Here is a 21,871-nt window from a genome sequence, read left to right on the forward strand (position 1 = left end):
ATTTAGATACAAGGCTTAACCTCTCAAAATATTTTGCTGTAACTATTTAGATACGAGGCTAACCTGTTTTAATAATTTTGCTATTACTATTTAAATTCGAGGCTAACTCTCATGATAATATTGCTATTACTATTTAGATACGAGGCTAACCTGTCTTAATAATTTTGCTATTACTATTTAGATACAAGACTAAGCTATCATAATATTTTTGCTATTACTATTTAGATACGAGGCTATCCTCTCATAATATGTTTGCTATCACTATTTAGATACGAGGCTATCCTCTCATAATATTTTTGCTATAACTATTTAGATACGAGGCTAACCTCTTATAATATGTTTGCTATAACTATTTAGATACGAGGCTAACCTCTTATAATAGGTTTGCTATAACTATTTAGAGACGAGGCTAACCTCTCATAATATGTTTGCTATAACTATTTAGATACGAGGCTAGCCTCTCATAATATGTTTTTGCTATTACTTATTAGATACGAGAACAACCTGGTTGAGGCGAAGAGTCAAGGCATTAAGAAAGGTTTGGTGAATGGAGTCTCTATGGGGGTTGTGTGGATGATATTGTTTCTGGCATACGCTCTTGGTTTCTGGTATGGTGCGAAACTGTCTAGGGACGAACCCGACACTTATACCATTGGCAATGTTCTAATTGTAAGCTTTATGACTGTTGTTTTGTTTTCATACTTTGTTTTCATACTTTGTTTTCATACTTTGTTTTGATATTTTGTTTTCATATTTTTATCAGACTTTGTTTACAGACTTTGTTTTCATAGTTTTATCAGACTTTGTTTGCATAGTTTTATCAGACTTTGTTTTCATAGTTTTTTCAGACTTTGTTTACAGACTTTGTTTACAGACTTTGTTTTCAGCGTTTTATCAGACTTTGTTTACAGACTTTGTTTTAGTACTTTGTTTTAAGATTTTTAATTAATTCCTTTGTTTTTAGACATTGTTTTCATACTTCATGTTAATACTTTGTTTTAATTTTAAAATACATGTACATGTGGTTGTAATTATTATGCTCCTGAATGACAACTAAAGTTATATAAGATTATGTGTCATATTTAATAATCGCTGTGTGAAAATATTTTTGTAGGTGTTCTTTGCTGTATTAATTGGTGCTTTCTCCCTGGGGAACGCGGCCCCTCCCCTCCAGAGTCTGGCGGTAGCTAGAGGAGCAGCTTACATCGTATATGGGCTTATAGAGCTGGTAAATATTTTAACAATCATACATATTTGAACACTTATCTCATTAAAGGCCCATTATGACTCAGGAATGCTATCATTTTCATTTTGCGAAAACCTTTTTATTTTTGATATCTCGTTACAGTTTAAAAAAAACAACACCCATTTGCCACATAGATGAACTGCATTCTATACATCTTTTGCTCAATTGACAATGGGTATAATCATAGTGAATGAGTATTTTGTATGGAAGTCAAAACACTATTTTGTTAACATTTTGCTACCTTTACAACACACATTCAGCGCAACTTTCTTCAGCTGTTTGATATCCAATATGCTCAAAATTCATTGTTAAAACATTATTAAACGCATGCTTGACATTTCTAAAGAATTAAAAAAATATGGATTTCTGAGGCACAATATGCCTTTAATGTATCATTTTTGAAGCTTTTTTTTACCAAATAAAGACTTTTACCATTAAAGCTGCATGCCTCCGTGAGCCAAACTATTTCAGTAAGATCAAACCTGAGAATAATGTACTTAGATTTTAGGAAAAGTAAAAAAATCGAGATGTAAGTAATAATTTACATGTTATATGCGATTAATGATTGATTTTGCAATATTAATTACGGCTTTCTTCAGTGTTACAAACTCAGGAAAGGCTATTTTTGAATACTGTGACCTCATTGTGCTATTTTACGTCGGTTACGATTGCTGTTTGTAATGGGTTAATTGTGTCCTTTTGGTTATTTCACATTTCAAACTTTTCATGAAAATTATCATAATTCATGAGGCGTGCTCCTTTAAGCTTTCCGAAAGTCAAGGGAAGTAATCTTGCTATTTATTTTCTAAATACATACAGAGTAGCCTTTCTTGTCATTTGTTGAAACACCAAACAGATGAATTATAAAACAAACAAAAAGAGGACTCTCTTTACATTTTTTATTGTATCAGTAGATATTTAAACAAACATACATCGTTCTGGGCCAGTGTGTTTTCAGAAACGATCGTAGGCTTTGAAGCAGTCAATTGAATGGTTAAACAGACTAGCTTTTTGTGTTTGAAATACTTAATGTTACTTTATAAGCAATGTTTTTTAAATATATTTTTTTCTCTCTATCAAAGGATCCACCGATTGATAGTTACTCAAAGAAAGGCAAGAAGTTGGAGAATTTTCAAGGAAGCATTTCGATACAAGATGTGCATTTTAAGTATCCATCTAGACCCGATACAGCGGTAGGTACATGTAAAGATATACAATGGTTATTTGAGCCGCGTCATGACAAAACCAATATTGTGGGTTTGCGACCAGCATGGATCCTGATCAGACTGCGCGGATGAGCAGGCTTGTCTGGATCCATGCTGGTCGCAAACGCACTATGTTGGTTTTGTCATGACACGGTTCATTTGTTTATTTCTCAGGTGTGGTCCATATAGACTAGATGCAGAAGTAAATACATAACATATCTCAAACCTGATGTGTATCTTAAAGGCCCATAATGTCCCAGAAATACTTTTATTTCATTAATTTCTATAAAGCTTTTTATTTTTTGTGTACGTATATAGTTTTCAAAAGGTTACTCATTGGTCATTTACATCAACCATTTTTCTCTTCCGTTGTTATTTTTAGCTATAAGTACAGTTATAGTGAATTATTATTTTGTATGGAAGTCAAAATACTACTTTGTTTACATTTTACTACTTCGGGTACAAATCATGTCACATTTATCGCTACTTACTTCGGGAAATGAGCATCTTAAATTATCTAAAATCATTATTTAAACAATTTGCCCTTTCTAAGAAAGGGCATAATGTGCCTTGAAACATCTAAATACAAACCTTTTAGTAGAACAGGACATAGCAAAAACTATATATATCTGCCTGAAATCAAATAATTAGGATTTGTGTGCATTACTTTTAAAAGAAGTAGGTTAATTATATCGTTGACAAATATGTGGCCAAGTGGCTTCAACACCGCTTACCCCTGACCGATGTTGGAGTGAAAACTTACAGGGTCTTTGAATTATTTAATGTAAAAAAAGCTATCCAGCTCGTCGGTGGTTCTAATCAGGTGCTCGCTGATTGGAGTGGCACCTGAAGTCTTTCTCCACCAGAATAAAGCTGGGAAGTCGCCCATACATATGACCATTACAGTGCCATTCAGAAAAGAGTCAAAAGTTTAAAATTCCATACATCTGATTGGCGAATATTCTTAATCTTGTTTTTTTTTTTAATTCTTTGATTTCAGATTTTGCAAGGTGTTAACCTTGACATTAATAGAGGTCAAACTGTGGCCTTGGTGGGGTCAAGTGGATGCGGCAAGTCCACCATTGTACAACTTATACAAAGATTTTATGATCCTGAGCAAGGCTCTGTAAGTAATAACCTAATTTAACATACTTTGTATCATAGTTATACACGCTCTGTACCATTATAGTTAAACATACGTTAATTGTACTAAAGTTAAACGTTGTTTGTACTACAAATGTCACACTTTGTACTATGAGTATCACACTTTGTACTATAAGTATCACACTTTGTACTGTAGGTAACACACGTTCTACTATAGTTAAGCATACTTTGTACTATTGTAAAACATACCTTTTACCATAGTTACACATTATTTGTTCTATATAGTTAATTAAACATACTTTGTTCTATAGGTAAACATACTTTGTACAATAGTAAAACACTTTGAACTCTAGTAAAACATGCTTTGTGCTGTAGTTAAACATACCTTGTACCAGAGTTAAACATTCTTTGTACCATAGTTAAAGATGCTTTGTATTATAGATAAACATTTTTATTTAAACATAACTTGTACTGTAGTTAAAGAGTTAAACTTACTTATATGAGCCGCGTCACGACAAAACCAACATAGTGGCTTTGCGACCAGCATGGATCCAGACCAGCCTGCGCATCCGCGCAGTCTGATCAGGATCCATGCTGTTCGCTTATAAACCCTATAACAAGTAGAGAAACTGATAGCGAACAGCATGGATCCTGATCAGACTGCGCGGATGCGCAGGCTGGTCTGGATCCATGCTGGTCGCAAACCCATTATGTTGGTTTTGTCGTGACGCGGCTCATATTATAAATTTATTTTCTGACCTTTAGATTAAGATTGATGGTACAGACCTGAAGGACATAAATATAAAATGGTGGCGGGAGCATATAGGTATAGTAAGCCAGGAACCAGTGCTGTTTGGTACGACAATCGGGGAGAACATCCGGTATGGCCGGGAAGAAGTCTCACAGGCGGAAATAGAGGAGGCCACAAAGATGGCGAACGCTCACGATTTTATCACGGCTCTCCCAGATGTAAGCTCAAATGTTTTCTTTAATAGCTTTGATATATATTGTGTCCTTTATACATAGTTTTAAATATATAGAGGTTTTTTTTGATGTAAATATGGGATTTATTTTTATTAAGTTGTATTGAGTCATTGCGAAAAATTTCAAACTTTTATTTCTTCCTTTATTTCCTACATTTCTGCAAATTTGCAAGATTTGGCAAATGTCGTTCAACTTACGAGTATTACCATTTTTACAGAAATATGATACGATGGTTGGTGAAAGAGGAGCACAACTTAGTGGGGGACAAAAACAAAGAATTGCTATCGCACGTGCCCTCGTGCGTGACCCCAAAATATTATTACTGGATGAAGCCACATCTGCCCTGGACACAGAAAGTGAAGGAGTTGTACAGGAGGCCCTGGAAAAAGTATAATTAAAATCCATTCTTTAATTAGGAAATTTATGTAAATTTTGAGTGTATTGTTAAAGAATAATTTACGGTTCCATTTAAAATGCGCAGGAATATTATCACCATACCGATGTGTAGCTAGTAACATATCATTACTGCGCACTAGTTAAAATCTATCTGGATAAAATTCTGTACGAGAAATAAAACCCTTTTCGTGATATGTAATAATAGTTTAAAGTAACAATAACATGTACTAGTATTTATTAAGTTAACCATTTTATTTGATTATTACAGTATAGTAAAAAAAATGTTAAATATAATTATTTCAGGCGAGTCATGGTAGGACAACTATCGTAATAGCCCATAGATTATCCACAATCAAAACGGCTGATGTGATAGCCGGTTTTAAAGATGGCGTAATTGCAGAAAAGGGAACTCACTCTGAATTGATGAGCAAGAATGGAATCTATCAGAACCTTGTTAACAGACAGGTAAAATATAAGTGCTTCGATAATGATTGTTTAATTTACAAGTTGTCTTTAGAAAAGTGTAAACTGTCGGTAAAATAATATTCAATAATATTTTTTTTGTGAATAAAGCATGAAATATTCTTGATGCCTGGAAAAATTAATTATTTGGAGTGTTATTTTTTAATAAAAGACATCTTCGTTATGGAAGATTCATAATCCATATTATTTACTCAGATCAAGGTCACAGATGTTTGACCCAGATCACATATTTTTGACTCAGATCACAGATTTTTTGACTTAGATTACAAATTATTATTGACTCAGATGACATATTATTTATGACTCAGATCTCAGATCAAAAATTATTTTTTACTCAGATCACAGATTATTGACTCATATTACAGATTAATGTTTTACTCAGATCAGGGTCACAGATTTTTGACTCAGATCACAGATTTTTGACTCAGATTTCAAATTATTTTTGACTCAGATTTCAAATTATTTTTTGACTCAGATTTCAAATTATTTTTTGACTCAGATTTCAAATTATTTTTGACGCAGATCACAGATTATTTTTGAGTCAGATCACAGATTATGGACTCATATTACAGGTTATTGTCTCAGATCAATTTTTTTACTCAGATTACTCATATTTCTCTTTGATTCTGACCGCAGAGTTTTGACTCAGATCACAGATTGCAGATTAAAAAAGAAGAAGAAATACTTGAATAATTTTTTGACAAATGTGTGTCAAGTGTGCCACTACTTAACTTTTCAACACCTTATATGGTCTAAATGTATTTTCTTCTTTTTTAGAGCATGAAAAATGAAGATGGTGAGTAAAAAAAAAACCACATCTATGATTTTTCATCAAAATTTGAATACCAAATCTTATACTTGTAAAAGCTAATAGTTTGTTTTACCGTAGCGTTCATTAGCATGATTTATACTAGCAATAGCCAAAATTTCTCCTTAGTGAGCAAATAAGTAGTGAGTACTTTTGATCATATAAACTTCACTTTAGACACTATATATATCATTACAATGTCTCTATGTTTTCTTTAAGAAATAATATATCCCAAACAGTGATATAATGATGCGCATCCGAACGACAAACAGTGATGTTATCAAGCGATAAAATCACTGATTTGGATATATTATTTCGATTCTAACACGACATCAACAAATAAATGTTGCGTTACTTGATAGTTAAGCAAAATTGCGCCTGATTTGTTTCCGTACTTATTTTCAGCGCGTCGGATTTTTAGTGGTTACGTCAAGTGTATAATGATTACGTCACATGTCTAAATATAGAACGTCAAACTGTGCATCTGTTGCATAATAACACACACTTTCTGTTCTTCTATGTTCAATAGGGAAAAATGCGGGTCGTGTTAGAATGTATATTTAAGAAATGATATATCCCAAACAGTGATTTTATCGCTCAATAACATCACTGTTTGGAGTTTGGATGCGAGGAATTATATCACGAGGGCGTAGCCCGAGTGATATAATGATGCGCATCCGAACGACAAACAGTGATGTTATCAAGCGATAAAATCACCGATTTGGATATATTATTTCGATTCTAACACGACATCAACAAAATAAATGCTGCCGTACCTGATATTAACCTAAATTGCGCCTGATTTGTTCCGTACTTTTCAGCGCGTCACATTTTTAGTGGTTACGTCACGTGTATAATGATTACGTCACATGTCTAAATATAGAACGTCAAACTGTGATTTTATTGCATAATAACACACACTTTTGGTTCTTCTATGTTTATGGGGAAAATTGCGGGTCGTGTTAGAATTACAATTTATTACCGTTTCAAGTTCACTCACTGTTTAGCTATTGACAAACGTTGTTTAGTTAGAGAATCAATGCACCCAGACCAAAGTTTCACATAACGTTCCTATGGACCGTGGTTCGACTGTATTTATCACTGAATGATTAAGGCATTAACTGCAGAAAATTAGAAATTTGAAATGTAAATCGATATTTAAGTTGCTTTTCGTTTATACATGTTCATTAAATTTTGCGGTGTTTTTCTGTTCTGTTGTGTAGCACACTATTCACTTTGTTTAACTTTACAATACCTTTGTTTAAAACGGCATTCAGCTTTTCTAAAGGTTAAATGTTATTTTTAGAAACCTTTTTATATAATTGTCAAATCAAGAGAATTAAGGTGGAAAATGAAATTTGCAGTCGATAAGACTCATAAACAATAAAAAAAACCTCGATACCTCTAATCAACCGGTCCGCTCTCTATATGTCAATCTGTAAAGCCACGATCTTCTATTTTTAGAAACGAAAGTCACTGACGCGTTATGAATAGTAATATGATGCACTTTTCCAAGATAAAATTATTAAAACACTTAGTTTGAAACAATACAGAATTGTTTTCCACCAAAACATAAAAGCTGAGGGCCGCTTTAACTTTGTATAGATTTTACAGACTCTTGGTTTCTTGAATATTTATAAGTTTCGAAAGGGGTCATTTACACAAACATGTATTCAGTTCAATTTTGAACCTTTTTTTATAGAGATATAGAGAATTTTATATAGTAATGTTTCTATTTTCTTTTCTGTTTTATTTCCTGTTGCGTGGATTATATAATTACAGTCGCAGGTATACTATAACTAAATCTTTCAATCTTAACTTTTTCCTTGGTACATTTTAATCGTAGGAATATAAAATACGGAAAATGGCGGAATTAACCGAGTGTACACGAGAAGTCAATGAATACAATATATTCATTGGCATTTAATGATATTTTGTAGCTTATAAGTAATTTAGTGTAATGTTTATCATGACTCAGAGATAAAAATATTGGATTTTGAATTTTTCCTTTCGACACCATTTTAACGTGATGTCATCAAACTAAAATGTGTAGCTTTTTTTAAACTTTTCTGCATGATTGTATTTGTACCATGGAATATGTAAAGATGAATGGCTAGATCTCTCCGTCTTATTACCCCCCCACCCCCCGAAAGCCATGTTGAACCCCGCAGTGAAAAAAAAGATAAAATAAAAAAAAAGAAGCAATGTATTTAACAAGTAATGAAGGTTAAAATAAATTAAAATAATTATGCATTGAAATAAAACTTTCCAATACAGTACGCATTACCTAATTACAATCATTAACTTTATTATTTATTCTAAAATACTTGCAATACAAAAAAATGCACATATGGTATATAGATGACATCGAACACCGCTATTCCTTTTTACACCCTACGATAAAAAGCAATAAGGAACCAAGATTTGCATACTAGTATTTTATTCATTAATGCTATCTATTATTATGGTAGAACATGATCCTTAAAATTTTTACATGTAGATTTTATGATTGAAGTTTAAACTTGCCCATTTATACAGATAAGAAAATGCAGAAGATTTGAAACATATGTTTTGAAATTAAAGTATTTTTTTCTTATTTTATTACTTTCCTGGATTACTAGAAAAAGGTATGTAAATAAACCCTATCCTGGACACTTACGTTTGGAATATAACATCAGAGCTTTCTTTTACCGACCTTATTTGTCATTTTAGACTAGATATGATATCTATATAAGCGGTGTTAAATTACGACTATCACTATCATTTTTGGATTGGTACTAAGGAATTAAACGAAAGTGTTTAACCCCCTTGGACATTTCCTTCATACCAAAACGCTAAGGCGGTGAAATGTCTTTTAATACCACATATATCGATGTAATTCTATGAGATAAACTGATAAGATATTTCTGATTTTCAAAATTTCGCCTTTTTATATTTAGTTGTTGAATTCTGCTTAAGCCGGTGCTAGGGGGCATGGACATAAGCTTGCAGTTACCACTATCGTCCCTGATGCAGCTCAATCAAACCGAATCTTTGGCGTGCTTTAGGAATTCCATTTTACTCTAGATCTATTCTTAAGATATCTTTGTGTTTATTTTAGGGAGTTTTGATTCGAGTTTGGATAAGAAGACGCTTTATGTTATATTTTTGTTTACTAAGTTGCTTCGTAATTCTTGTAAACATTATTCAACATATCTAACCATGTTGAATAATCTTATTTTCTCTGGCATATCAAATATTTACAGCGGTGCTAGAAATATATGTTAAGACAGGACGCGTGCTTAAAATGACGTCGTTTTGACGTTATGAATAAAGTTGTGAACTTATACGTAGATCTAATATAATAAAAATGCAAAGCGGAATTATAAGTTTTTGTTTCTTTTTTTCAGATATAATGATATAAAATGTAATATGCATGAAAAAAATCAAACACCGGGTGTTGTTACAGAAGAGAATATCTAGCTCTCGGATAACTGTTTCTTTTGGGATGTATGAACTCGGCAGAGCCTCTTTAACTAAATGTAAACAGATACCCTCGAGTTAGATATTCCGGTTTGTATCGGCAGTTGGTGTAAGATTCTAATAGTCTTACACCCCGTGAAAAATATGCTGAAATATTAGTTTTTGTTATTTCTTTTAAGAAAGCAATTACATGGACCAATTCGTGTTTATTTATGGTACCACTTACTTGCAACACTGCCACTCCCTCATATATGGGACACTGCGGAAGGTACGGATTGTCTACAGCCGAGTTAATGCGGTTGCTTTATTTTTTGAAGCAATGTTAGCGGGGGATATGTGAAACTGTCATTGCTTTGACCTTTAGCGGACATTTTACCATTTGACTATACATACAAGGCGGGCCTTTAACGATGGGTTTGATAATTCAAAGATAGGTCACGCTGCTTTCAACGGGCGGTGCGGTGTTGCAGATTAGTTTTACTAGAAGTGTAAAGTACTGTTAGAAAGAAAAAAAAGACGTTTGCCATTTCTCACATGGACCACTCGTGTTTAACATATTTTCTGCGGCTGATTTAAGTTACTAGAAATTTAGAGTTGTTCTCACATTTACAGATGCAGAGGCTGAATTGTTTGATGCACCTGAGAAAGGAACGCCAGGCAAGAAACCACTGACTACACAGCATTCCATGATCACATTCCCAGACCATAGCAAGAAGGATGCTGGTGATAAAAAAGACGATAAGGTAATTGTTTCCTTGTCATAAAAAAAAACCCATAGGTTACCATAAGCGCTGCACTTTAACATATTACGAATTTCATACAAAAATACGGGGAATAACAAGAGTGCTTTATATTTTTTGGTAAGGTCAGCTTTGATTGAAATTCCACACAACAACTGTTTTAATGTAGTGTATTGCGGTAGCGGGTTAACACCTATTATATTAAATAAGGAATTAAGCTGTTACTTTTCCATTGTGACGTTATACTTATGTTCTACAGGAAAAGGAGGAAGAAGAAGTAAACTCTGGTCTGATGCGAGTTTTGAAGATGAATGCATCCGAATGGTGGATAATAGCTCTTGGATGTGTTGGCAGCATTATCAATGGTGGATTAATGCCCGCGTTTGCTGTAATATTTGCTGAAATTTTAGGGGTAGGTACACGCCTTTTTACACAGGTTAAGCTATATCCAGTGTTGTAGAGTACAGGCTTGTTCGTATTGTATTGGCAGTAAGAAATAGCAAGATATTTCTTCTTTATATTAAAAGAGCATAAAGCTATACAATGCACATATTTTTTGTGTGTAAAATTGATGTACTATAAAGTTTTCTTGCATATCAAACTGGCGTTACCGTTAGTTTTACTCATGCCGGAAATTTCATCTGGCAAGGTGCTATACAATGGCATGCTAGGGATGACGTTATGAATGAATTTGTTATTTTATACGTCATTTTAAGAAAATAGTTACGGGTGTAATGACATAAATTTCCATGGAAAATTGTTTTATTATGGTAGAGTTTAAAATATAACGGAATCTGAAAAATATCTAATATATGTTTGCGGTTCGAGTAGGAATATCCGTCCCTCGGGAACCCGGCCATTGGCGGTAAATCTTGTTACCGCTCAACGAGCAGTTTCCCTTTCTGTCGGATATTCCACTCATGACAGATATTTTTAATTTTGTTTCCGCACCCTTATGGTAAATTCTCATACTGTTAGAATGTCTCTGTCAATTTAACCTACATTGATATTGTTTGCAAATGTAGACAAAAAAATGTGCTTCTGTTTAAATTAGGGTTTAATCTGGTATGCTCTTTGTTCAGGCTAATTCATTTAAATTTTCAGGTATTTGCCATTCAAGATTTGGACGAACAAACGAGGAAGGTTAATTTATACGTCCTATTATTTGTCGCATTGGCCGGTGTTAGTCTCGTCTCATATTTTCTCCAGGTAAGTTTTGGAACATTGTTTATTTGCAAACTTATATGTCTGTCCATGGTCTTGTTTACAAACAAGAGATTTGATTTGACATCGTCACATGATATTTTTTATCAAAGAAAAACAAAATCAACGCAAAAGCATTGCTTTAGATAAAAAAAGATGTCTAAAAAGGACAATCTCTGTGCAAGAAGATGCTATTAAGAGCTAACTATTGTGTTTTTTTATATTTTGATAGCTTAACTAAAGGTGTTTTATTTTACGTTGAAAGTAGAACTATAAATTAAAACATAGATGGTTTAACATAATAATACTTTTTAAGATAGATCTACTGAATTCGTAGACTATGAAAACAAGTGCCATATTCATAGAAAGTGATATTCATCCTCTATGTCAATTGTATTGCAACATAAACAATGTTCTCAATGTGTATTATACGTACTGTATCACTTAAATGATGTACAGAAAATTTTGATTATTGAATCATTATTTAAAAATAATAAGAAATATAAGCTCAGAGCTGGTCTGAGACTTGCTTTAAGATTTTTTTTCTGGTATAACTATGAATAAACTAAATAATTTATTTCACATATAGTATTATATGCAATGTCTTATATATCATTTTATGCAAAGATCGTATTATTTTCTGGAAAAAATGATTTCAAGATAGCACCACTTTGTCTATAGAAAGAAATTTCCCATGATAACTTAAGCGGTTTTTAGTTATTCTTTATTTCTCTCTATTTTAGTGTGCCTAAAATGTTTCAAATATGTAAAATTATCAGTGTGCCTAAAATGTTTCAAATATCTAAAATTATCAGTGTGCCTAAAATGTTTCAAATATGTAAAATTATCAGTGTTCCTAAAATGTTTCAAATATGTAAAATTATCAGTGTTCATTAAATGTTTCAAATATGTAATATTATAAGTGTTTTTTTTTTTAAATATTTCAAATATATAATAATTATTATAAGTGTTTCTAAAATGTTAAAAATATTTAAACATTTTGACATATATTTTCAGGGTTACATGTTTGGGAGGTCAGGAGAGACACTCACCATGAGGCTGCGATCTATGTCATTTAGAGCCATGTTAAGACAGGTATAAACTTAATTGTAAAATTTATTTAGATTGGTCAATAACTACTTAGTTTAGCTTGATCCACAATCAAGATTTCTTACCCGTATGGTTATTAAATAAAGAATAAAATTGATGAACCTAGTTTTTAGTCCATGGTGAAGTGGTTAAGGCCTTTTCAAGGTAGGAAGCTAGGAACGTCTGTGGTTCTACTCAGGTACCCATTCTGCCTGAAATAATGCACGGGTGCACCTGATGTTTCCTCCTTCAGTAAAAGTAAAAAGTCGCCGTATGACCTATACTGTGTTGGAACGACGAAAACCTAAAAAAAATCAATCGTACTCACTTGAGGAATAGATGACCTCACGAGAAAAGCTGAAAAGTCGCCATAAGACCGTTGCAGTGTGTGTGACTTAACGCCCAGGAAATGACATACAAAAAAAGGAAAAGGAAAGAAACTACTGCTGATGATCGTTTATGTTCGTTAATACATTTTTTTGATAAATGCATTAACTGCCGTTGTTTGTTTAATAAGTAATTCCTGACTGCTGACTTTGACGTATGAACTTATGTTTTAGGAAATTGCTTATTTTGACGACCATGACAACTCCGTGGGAGCCTTGTGTACACGGCTGTCAACGGATGCTTCACAAGTACAAGGTGTAAGTTAATTATTTACAATATATCAATCACTATCACAAATTTTACATCTGTAAGTATAAATGGTAAATGTTGTTTCGTTTAGTAAATTGAAGAGTTATTCATTTATAAAATTACATAGTTTGATCTTTCTTTAATAGAATTGTATTTAAAATGTAACTGTTTGATCCTGCAAGCCGTTTTGCCAGTATATGCCATTATTATTCTATATTAATTATTAACTTTAAATTGTACCGTGTGGCCATCCGATATATAATCAATATTGGACGCTGTATCGTCCAAATAAATTATCCTTAATAAGGCTGATAAGCGCGTCGGCCTTTTTCATACAACGTCAATGATAAAAACAGTTAACGACAAACGTATCTGAACGAATTCTACTAGGCGTCTTGCAACGTCAACCCACAACATAAAGACGCTTTTCTTGAATATAATTTTGATATAGAATAAACAGGATCTTTAACATCAAACAAGTGCAATACGACATATATTTGGACTTGCACACACCTTAACTCGTCTGGCGGGTCGTCCAATATTGGTTCTTAAGCTGTTTACTCGTTCAACTATCTTCCTGTATTGTACAGTTAAATGTTTGATAAAATAGCATTATTTATTAGTAAAAATGTAAGCATGACACTAATTTATTTCATGTTTAAAGCGGCCTTCAACTTTTTTTTTTTTGTTGGAAAAAAACAATTATGTTTTGCATCAAACTAAGTACTTTCAATAATTTTAACTTCGAAAAGTGATCATATCACTGTTAGACTTTCTTCAAAACAGCGTCCCCAGAGCTATTTAAAACGCGCCAGTGACATTCGTTTCTAAAAATAGAAGATTGCGCCCGCTTTTGTAATTTCTATACAGAGATCGGACCGGTAGATTATAGGTATCAAGCGATTTTCTTATCGTTTATGTTTTATGTACTTTATCTACGGCAATTTTCATTTTTCTCTTGAATTCTATTCATTTGACAATTGTGTGAAACAATTTATTTAAAAAAAATTGACCTTTAGAAAAAGCTGAAGGCCGCTTTAACAAATACATTTTTATCATCTACATTCCAGGCAGCAGGTGCTAAACTTGGTTCAAGTTTTATGGGTCTGTGCAGTATACTGACTGGTCTGATCATTGCATTCATCTACAGCTGGAAACTGACGCTCCTCATAATTGCTTTCCTACCTCTGATCATGATAGGAGGCGCTCTTCAAATGCAGATGTTGGCTGGTGCTGCAGGCAAAAATAAAGAGGCATTAGAAGCTGCTGGCAAGGTTGGCAACTGTTTGATTATTTATATTAATGATGTGTATGAGGATAGGATTCGAGAAATTAGAAACAAAAGTGCTTTCTGACATTTATGACATTTGTGACAGGTGTGTTATGTCGAACGAAATAAATAATAGTATAATCTTTGATATATTTGATAAAGCTGGTAAGTACAATTTTGACCTTCAAAGACAGGTGTTTCTGATTATGATCTGAATTTGATGTTTTCTTAGAACAGTCAGTTACAGTTAGTCTGCATGAATATGTTATATTTTAGTTATTAAAAATTAAATTTGTGTCCATATTTTGCACTCCTTTTGTTCTCTCATATAATCAAGCGGTGTATTTGTTTTCCAGATAGCTATAGAATCCATCGAAAACATTAGAACTGTTGCCTCACTCACTCGAGAGAAAATGTTCCGTAGAAAATTCAAAGCCGAGCTCGATGTACCTTACGAGGAGGCGTTGAAGAAGGCGCACGTGATAGGAATCTCTTTCTCCGTCTCCCAGGGCGTCATCTTCTTTGCCTACGCAGCCTCGTTCTGGCTTGGCGCATATTTGATCCAACAATCAGAATTAGATTATGTCGCAGTGTTCAAGTACGTCGTTTCAGAATTTATATAGATGTCTTTTTTTCTGTGCAGATGTTTAAATTCATTTGCTATTAATGTTATTCAGTTTAGATTCCATAAACTGTCCGTTTTGCATTGCAAAAAATAACTGGTAATCTGATTTCTATTTGTAATAGAAATAGCAACACTTCCTACCCGCTAACCTCGAAAAAGGCCTCACTGAAAACAGCAGCAATAACAACAAAAACAGACAACGTCGTTAACAACAGCCGTAACAGAAAACATATTCTTAGTTTCACGTTATACTTTATCTTTATTTGTGCATTTAAATTTTTTAATAAACTATACAGTTCCTAAAATCTTTTGAATAATTATTCGCAAATATATAGATACTGTGGACCATGATTACGATTTCGCACTTTTTAGCCTACTTAATATTATAAGACATAACTTTATCTGCACTTAATGAACATCTAAATGCATTTATCTAAAGTGTACCTTTATTTTGCAGGGTTTTCTCAGCTATAGTGTTTGGAGGTATGGCTATAGGAGAAGCTAGTTCGTTTGCCCCTGACGCTGCAAAAGCTGAACAGTCCGCTAAGGAAATATTTAAACTGCTTGACAAAGAACCAAAGATAGATAGCTACTCTGATAAGGGACACAAACTCCAGGAGGTAATCATGCGTATAAAGACATTATCATTCGTTGATGCATTTCACATTATTTTTGTCTTCTAAAAAACCTGGGCATCACAATGTATATGATGGTCATATAATATAATAATAGAATGGGTGGCAATGTTTGATATAACCGTTCACATAACTTGCCAATACCGGTATATATCTGCAATTATAAAGACATTACATTATTTCTTAGAATTTGTAGCCATAGTTTTTATTTCGTTTCATTTGACATTCTCATATTTTTTTATTGGTGTCTTCTGATAAAAGTAATTATGAATTTTATTCATACAAATATAAAACAAATTGTAAATATATATTTATTATACAAGAATGAAATGGAAAATATTTATCAATATTTTTTTTATCGTTACCTATAGGAAAACACAGAAGAAAAGGTTCTTATATAAAATACTTAAGCGCTTGAATTTCTCACATGATATTAGATGTTATGTAACTCTCTAATTTGTATTTATCTTTTGCATCCTAACTTTAATGAGTAACCCATTGTTTTGTTGAATTGTTTGGTGCTAATGTAACGTTTTTGCTTTGCCTTTTAAATCCCTTTATTCGAAGAATGCAAGTGTCCATAATAACTGTTACTGTGCAAGGTCACTTTGCGCAACAAAACACTATTAATAATGATGTAAATCTCAAAGCATGATGTGTTAATTTCACATGTGTAGGAAAGTTTGATGCATTTTCTAATTGTCCACCCGTTGTTTGTATTTCATTTCGCCTGTCATTTGCTTCAGCTGCTTGTATTCACATTCATTATTATATGTCATTTAAATAATGAACGTGCAAGTAATGTTTATATGTGTGTACTTTGTGAAAGATAAGAATGCTTTGCAAGGGAAGATCACTGAATGTTTCTTAGCGAGTGCACAACACAACATGCATGAAATACTTAATTGTGAACTGAATGTAATATCAGCATACACACATGCTTCATATACTTCCCTCACTGCCGTTTACTGCTGCTTTCTTACAGTACAGCATATGCTGGGGTCCGCATGGGCTCCTTGCCATTGGTTATTGTTGCTGGGTCATATGGGGGTTGCGTTCATTGAACGCCGCCTTTCCTTGTTGATCTTGTTTATCATATTTTATTCTACATTTACTTTACTGCTTGTGTTAAAAATTACAGACTGCTTAAACCAGTGCAAAAGAGCTAACGCGAGATATTGTTGTGTTTTTCCCCATTGTCTTTAATGAATGGATTGATGAGACTACATTGTGAATTCTTATTTAGTGCATGTGTTTTCACCGCCCCCTTGTAATATTTTTATAAGTCGTTATTTATGATTATGTGTGGTTGCCAAACTACATTTCATATACAATTTAAAATAATTACATTTCTTCATTGTGCAAAGTCTTAAATATCGTTTCCTTTTACTTTCTCGAAAAATACAATATTTTTATATTTATAATTTAATGAATCCAATAGATATTTCATCATGTTATTCATTCATTGCAATATGAATCATTTGTAAATAATAACTGAACGGTCTGTTTCAGGAGAAGTATCGTAGTACAATAGCTTTCTCGGACGTTAAATTCGTATACCCGACTCGACCGGATACACAAGTATTAACAGGATTGAATTTGCTCGTGCCCCAAGGTCAGACGGTGGCACTGGTTGGAAGTTCCGGGTGTGGGAAAAGCACAACTGTACAGTTGACTGAGCGGTTTTATGACGCAGACGAAGGAGCAGTGGTAATATATTTGTATTTCTTTAAAACATTAAATGTATCTTAAATTTTCAGAAAATGTCACGACATTTTAGCTCGACTCTTTGGAATATTGGGATAACTATTGAACTTACCTGCCATCGTCGTCGCCGTCACACTGTGGTTCAATTTTTTTACGTGCGGGGCTGACATTGGTATCTCCAAATTAACTGAAGGGAATGTGTTGAAACTTTACACATTTGTTCTCCATCATTATCTTACATGACAGGCAAAGGTCCCATAACCCATAGCGTTTCACTATTGTCTCAAAAGATCGGTTATTGAAATCATTCAAATAAATGTACGTTTAATTGTAACTTTATAGCTCGTAACATATTTGAAATCATTCGTCACTAAAGAATATTGAGAAAATCCTGAAAATTATTTCTCTTCTGGTTCATTGGACCATAAAATGTTGTTTTACATATCTATGCGATCTTTGAAATGAATCTTTCTAAACATATTTTAAAATATTTCAGTATCTTGATGGTAACAATTTGAAAGATTTGAACTTGAAGTGGTTGAGGTCACAGATTGGTATTGTGTCGCAGGAGCCGATACTGTTTGACAGAAGTATAGGAGAAAATATCGCGTACGGCGATAACTCACGAAAAGTGACAATGGATGAAATTATAGAAGCTGCAAGGAAAGCCAACATACATCAGTTCATTTCCTCTTTACCAGAGGTAAACATATATGAATATATAAGATAAATCTAAACCGTTTGTTTAATCAGCAAGTAAGTAATATTTTGAAATTTGCCTTAAATGATGATTGGTCTTGTTGAACAAGTATATTAAAAATATAAGGCATGGCAAAGGTATATTCATTCATACCCATATGGACGCTTAAAAATATTCTATTGACCGCTTTGACAATTTTGCAGATAGCCCTATTAAAGTTCTACTGCAATTATACATCATTATTGATAGTTTCATTGTTTGTGTAATTTAAGTTTATCACAAACTTTCAAGAACAAGTTAAATCATTTTATTTAATTGACTTTGCGGAGACTGCAGTAAACAGGTACTGGAATTATATTAGTTAAGAAATATAAAAAAAAATTTAGTAAGAAAATATATCCAACAGGTCGGTGTAACTAACTTATGAAATCAAACAAATGTTAGACATATACGGTTGATGTTACTAAACAGCCTAACTGTAACTTTCATATCATTACTTTAAAGGTTGATATAGAGGATATTTGTTTAGTTCAGTGTAAGATCGGAATTTATTTTCACCGACGTGAGCACCAAAAGGTATATTTCACGAGTGGCGCAGCCACGAGTGAAATATGAACTTTTGGTGTTCACAAGGTGAAATATATTTCGATCTTACACTAAACTAAACAAATTTTCTTTTTATTATATGCAAAGAAACGTTTTAAAAAGACATTAAACCTAATACTGAATGAAAAGCGCGCCAAATAATAATACAACGTGACGTCATTTACGACGTCACGTCATTAAGTTGGTACCCAGTACTGTGCACGCTGGTATTTCACTGAAACAACGTAAGGGGCTTAAATTCAAAACAGTGAAATTATCAAAGTGGTAATTTCACTGTTTCAAACAGTGAAATTACCAGTTTTATTTCACTGATATATTTCTATAAACCACCGAAAAGCATGTAATAAAATCTTCTTTCTTATTGTTATTTATAGCTTATTTTGTTATAATTAAGGGCTATGACACAAGTGTTGGTGAGAAGGGAGCACAGCTCAGCGGAGGACAGAAACAGAGGGTGGCCATTGCTAGAGCCTTGGTCAGGCATCCCAAAATACTTCTCTTAGATGAGGCCACATCTGCTCTCGATACTGAAAGTGAAAAGGTAATGTGTTGTTCACAATTTGTCTATTGGAAAGACATATCCAAGAACTCTTCTATTATTAGATTAAGTATTTACATCCTTTATTTGAAATAATATCGATTCTTTAAATTTAAAGGCCAAACTGTATATCTTCCTCACGTGATATTGTTATGCTAGTATTAAAAGTTGCTACACTGAAAAATAATAAATATGTATATAATTATTTACATTTTTCTTAGTATCAGCAAATTATATAATATATTTTGTATTAATTAGATGCAAAAAGGACACTGTCTCCGATTACAAAAAGAAACGAGATCAGCATATTCTTAAAATGATCTTTTTTACAATTTTAGATTGTACAAGAGGCATTAGACAAAGCGAGAGAGGGTAGAACCAGTATTGTTATTGCCCATAGACTTTCTACCATCCAGAACGCGGACAAAATCTGCGTCATACGTCATGGCGTCGTCACGGAGGAAGGCACACACTCGGAGCTTATGAAGAAACAAGGATTTTATTATAAACTTAACATGGCACAACAGAGAAAGAAATAAGGACGAAATATGTTAGACATTTTAAGCTATTAAACCAAATAAATCACTATGTTTTATACTGTAAAAGAACTGGGCGCGTTTCAGTCTTATCAATTGAGATCTCTTTTAGATCGGAATATGCATTGGAAAAAAATCCTATGCGTGTTGTTTTATTTATTATTATCATAGATGAATATTTTGATTTAAATAAATATTTTAGAGTTAGTGTTACGCGTGAGTCATAGGTACTTTTATTTAAATAGTTGTGATATATGTACATTGCTTTATGGCAGTTAAAGACATTTTTTCTGGTTTCCATTCTTATTCTGTCATGATAACATTATCTATAGCATCGATCAAAAATTGTGTTAGTCCTCGAAAATGAGGAAGGATTTTACATAAATTATAATTGGTATTTTTTCTTGTTATGTAATTTGTTTTTAATGTTCTATTGTTTATTTGCACATGTTATATACCTCCGAACAAAACGTTTAAATCATGTTTTAAATGTTCATACTTTCGTTTATTATGTGTTATATCATGGACGATATATATTTTGATTCCTTTATTGTTTTGTAATGATCTGATATAGACAATGGAAGATCTAATTTTGCATTTGTGCTGTAAATTATTATCTTACACACAACCTGCGTGTATTAATTGATGGCATTCCGGCACACGATACTGTTAGAAAAATAAAGCTCAATAAAATTATTATATCTATAATATCATTTCGATAAAGGATTTTCAATAAAAGAATAAAATACTAGACACATGGAATGTTTTGCAGTAGGGTGGAAATAGGGGTTTGCTGAGTTTCCGCAAAAACATTTCCGTACCTGACATTTACATTGATATGAGTACAATGTTTTGCGGTAGGTTGAAATGGGGGTCTGCAGAGTTTCTACTAAAACATTATCGTACCTGACATTTACATTGATATGAATATATAATGCAATCTAAATAAGTGTTGGTTTCTTAAACATTTAATTTGCTAATTTAAAACAGTATTTTATTACATAGACATTATTGAAAATTAATAAATTACTTTACCGTACGTATCATGTATTTTCAAAGAATTCAATTCATTATGTTATTTATATAAATGTATAACTGAGTTTTAACCAACTATAAAACAAAATGTTAATATGTTTAACTGGCTGTTTGGGTCAATGCTGAAGATCAAGTTCTATTGTTACAAAAGTAAATCATCTAGATTATTTTTCCTGTTGTCTGGAGTGAAATGTGTTGCCATTATTATGTTTTTGTAGCTTGTTTCATAGGTTTTTATATTGAAAAGCACTTCATCAAACTGGAGATGCAACCTATGTCAAAACAATTTAATCATATTTGTTTGTTTTAGTTGTCCAAAAATAAAACAAGAAGAAATGTATAATTTTAACAGTTTGTATCAGAAAAGAAGATAGACTACATTTATTTATTATATATTTAACATTGCTATTTAAACGTATTTAAATATTTTTATGTAACTGTTGAATATAAAACTAAGAGTGTTACATTCGTTTTTTATTCTTGTATATTTTTCGGTACTGTTCGATACTGATTGATAGTTTGAAAAAATTGTTATAAAATGTACTTTACATCAACAACAATAAGAAAATTATAGTGATCGCAGTCCTTACTATAACTATAGTGGTGGTTTACCTTTAACTACATAGGATACCTCGAACACAATACCCGTTTATACCCGTTAAATACTTACTGAGCAGACGATCTTCAAATATCTAAGCTTTCGTTGGAGTTAATAATAAAAAATATTATATATTTATGTATCAACAATCATTTACGTTGATACCCAAACATGTAAATGTCACTCTTATTACCATAGTGAAACACGTTAGTTCTTAGTCTTATACTTTCCATATCTGTTCAACTATTTCATATATTATTATAAC

At 32.5% G+C, this 21,871-nt stretch overlaps 1 protein-coding gene across 2 annotated transcripts; it reads left to right on the top strand.

The window, feature by feature from the left end:
- Positions 1-491: 491 nt before the first annotated feature.
- On the top strand, positions 492-21,472 carry LOC132745289 (ATP-dependent translocase ABCB1-like; the record flags this gene model as incomplete). Of its 2 annotated transcripts, XM_060734169.1 has the most annotated exon segments (21): positions 492-669; positions 1,115-1,228; positions 2,329-2,439; positions 3,452-3,577; positions 4,321-4,524; positions 4,757-4,927; positions 5,239-5,400; positions 6,196-6,214; positions 10,301-10,431; positions 10,688-10,840; positions 11,533-11,637; positions 12,649-12,726; positions 13,281-13,364; positions 14,427-14,630; positions 14,983-15,224; positions 15,709-15,871; positions 16,258-16,275; positions 17,399-17,596; positions 18,090-18,296; positions 19,294-19,440; positions 19,776-21,472. In XM_060734169.1, coding segments are annotated over 21 exon segments (3,016 nt in total), but the record flags the coding sequence as incomplete, so codon positions are not given.
- Between the last annotated feature and the right edge of the window lie 399 nt (positions 21,473-21,871).

The sequence above is a fragment of the Ruditapes philippinarum genome, unplaced genomic scaffold (assembly GCF_026571515.1).
Source record: "Ruditapes philippinarum isolate M1 unplaced genomic scaffold, ASM2657151v2 ctg448_1_1_1_1, whole genome shotgun sequence".
NCBI lineage: Eukaryota > Metazoa > Mollusca > Bivalvia > Venerida > Veneridae > Ruditapes > Ruditapes philippinarum.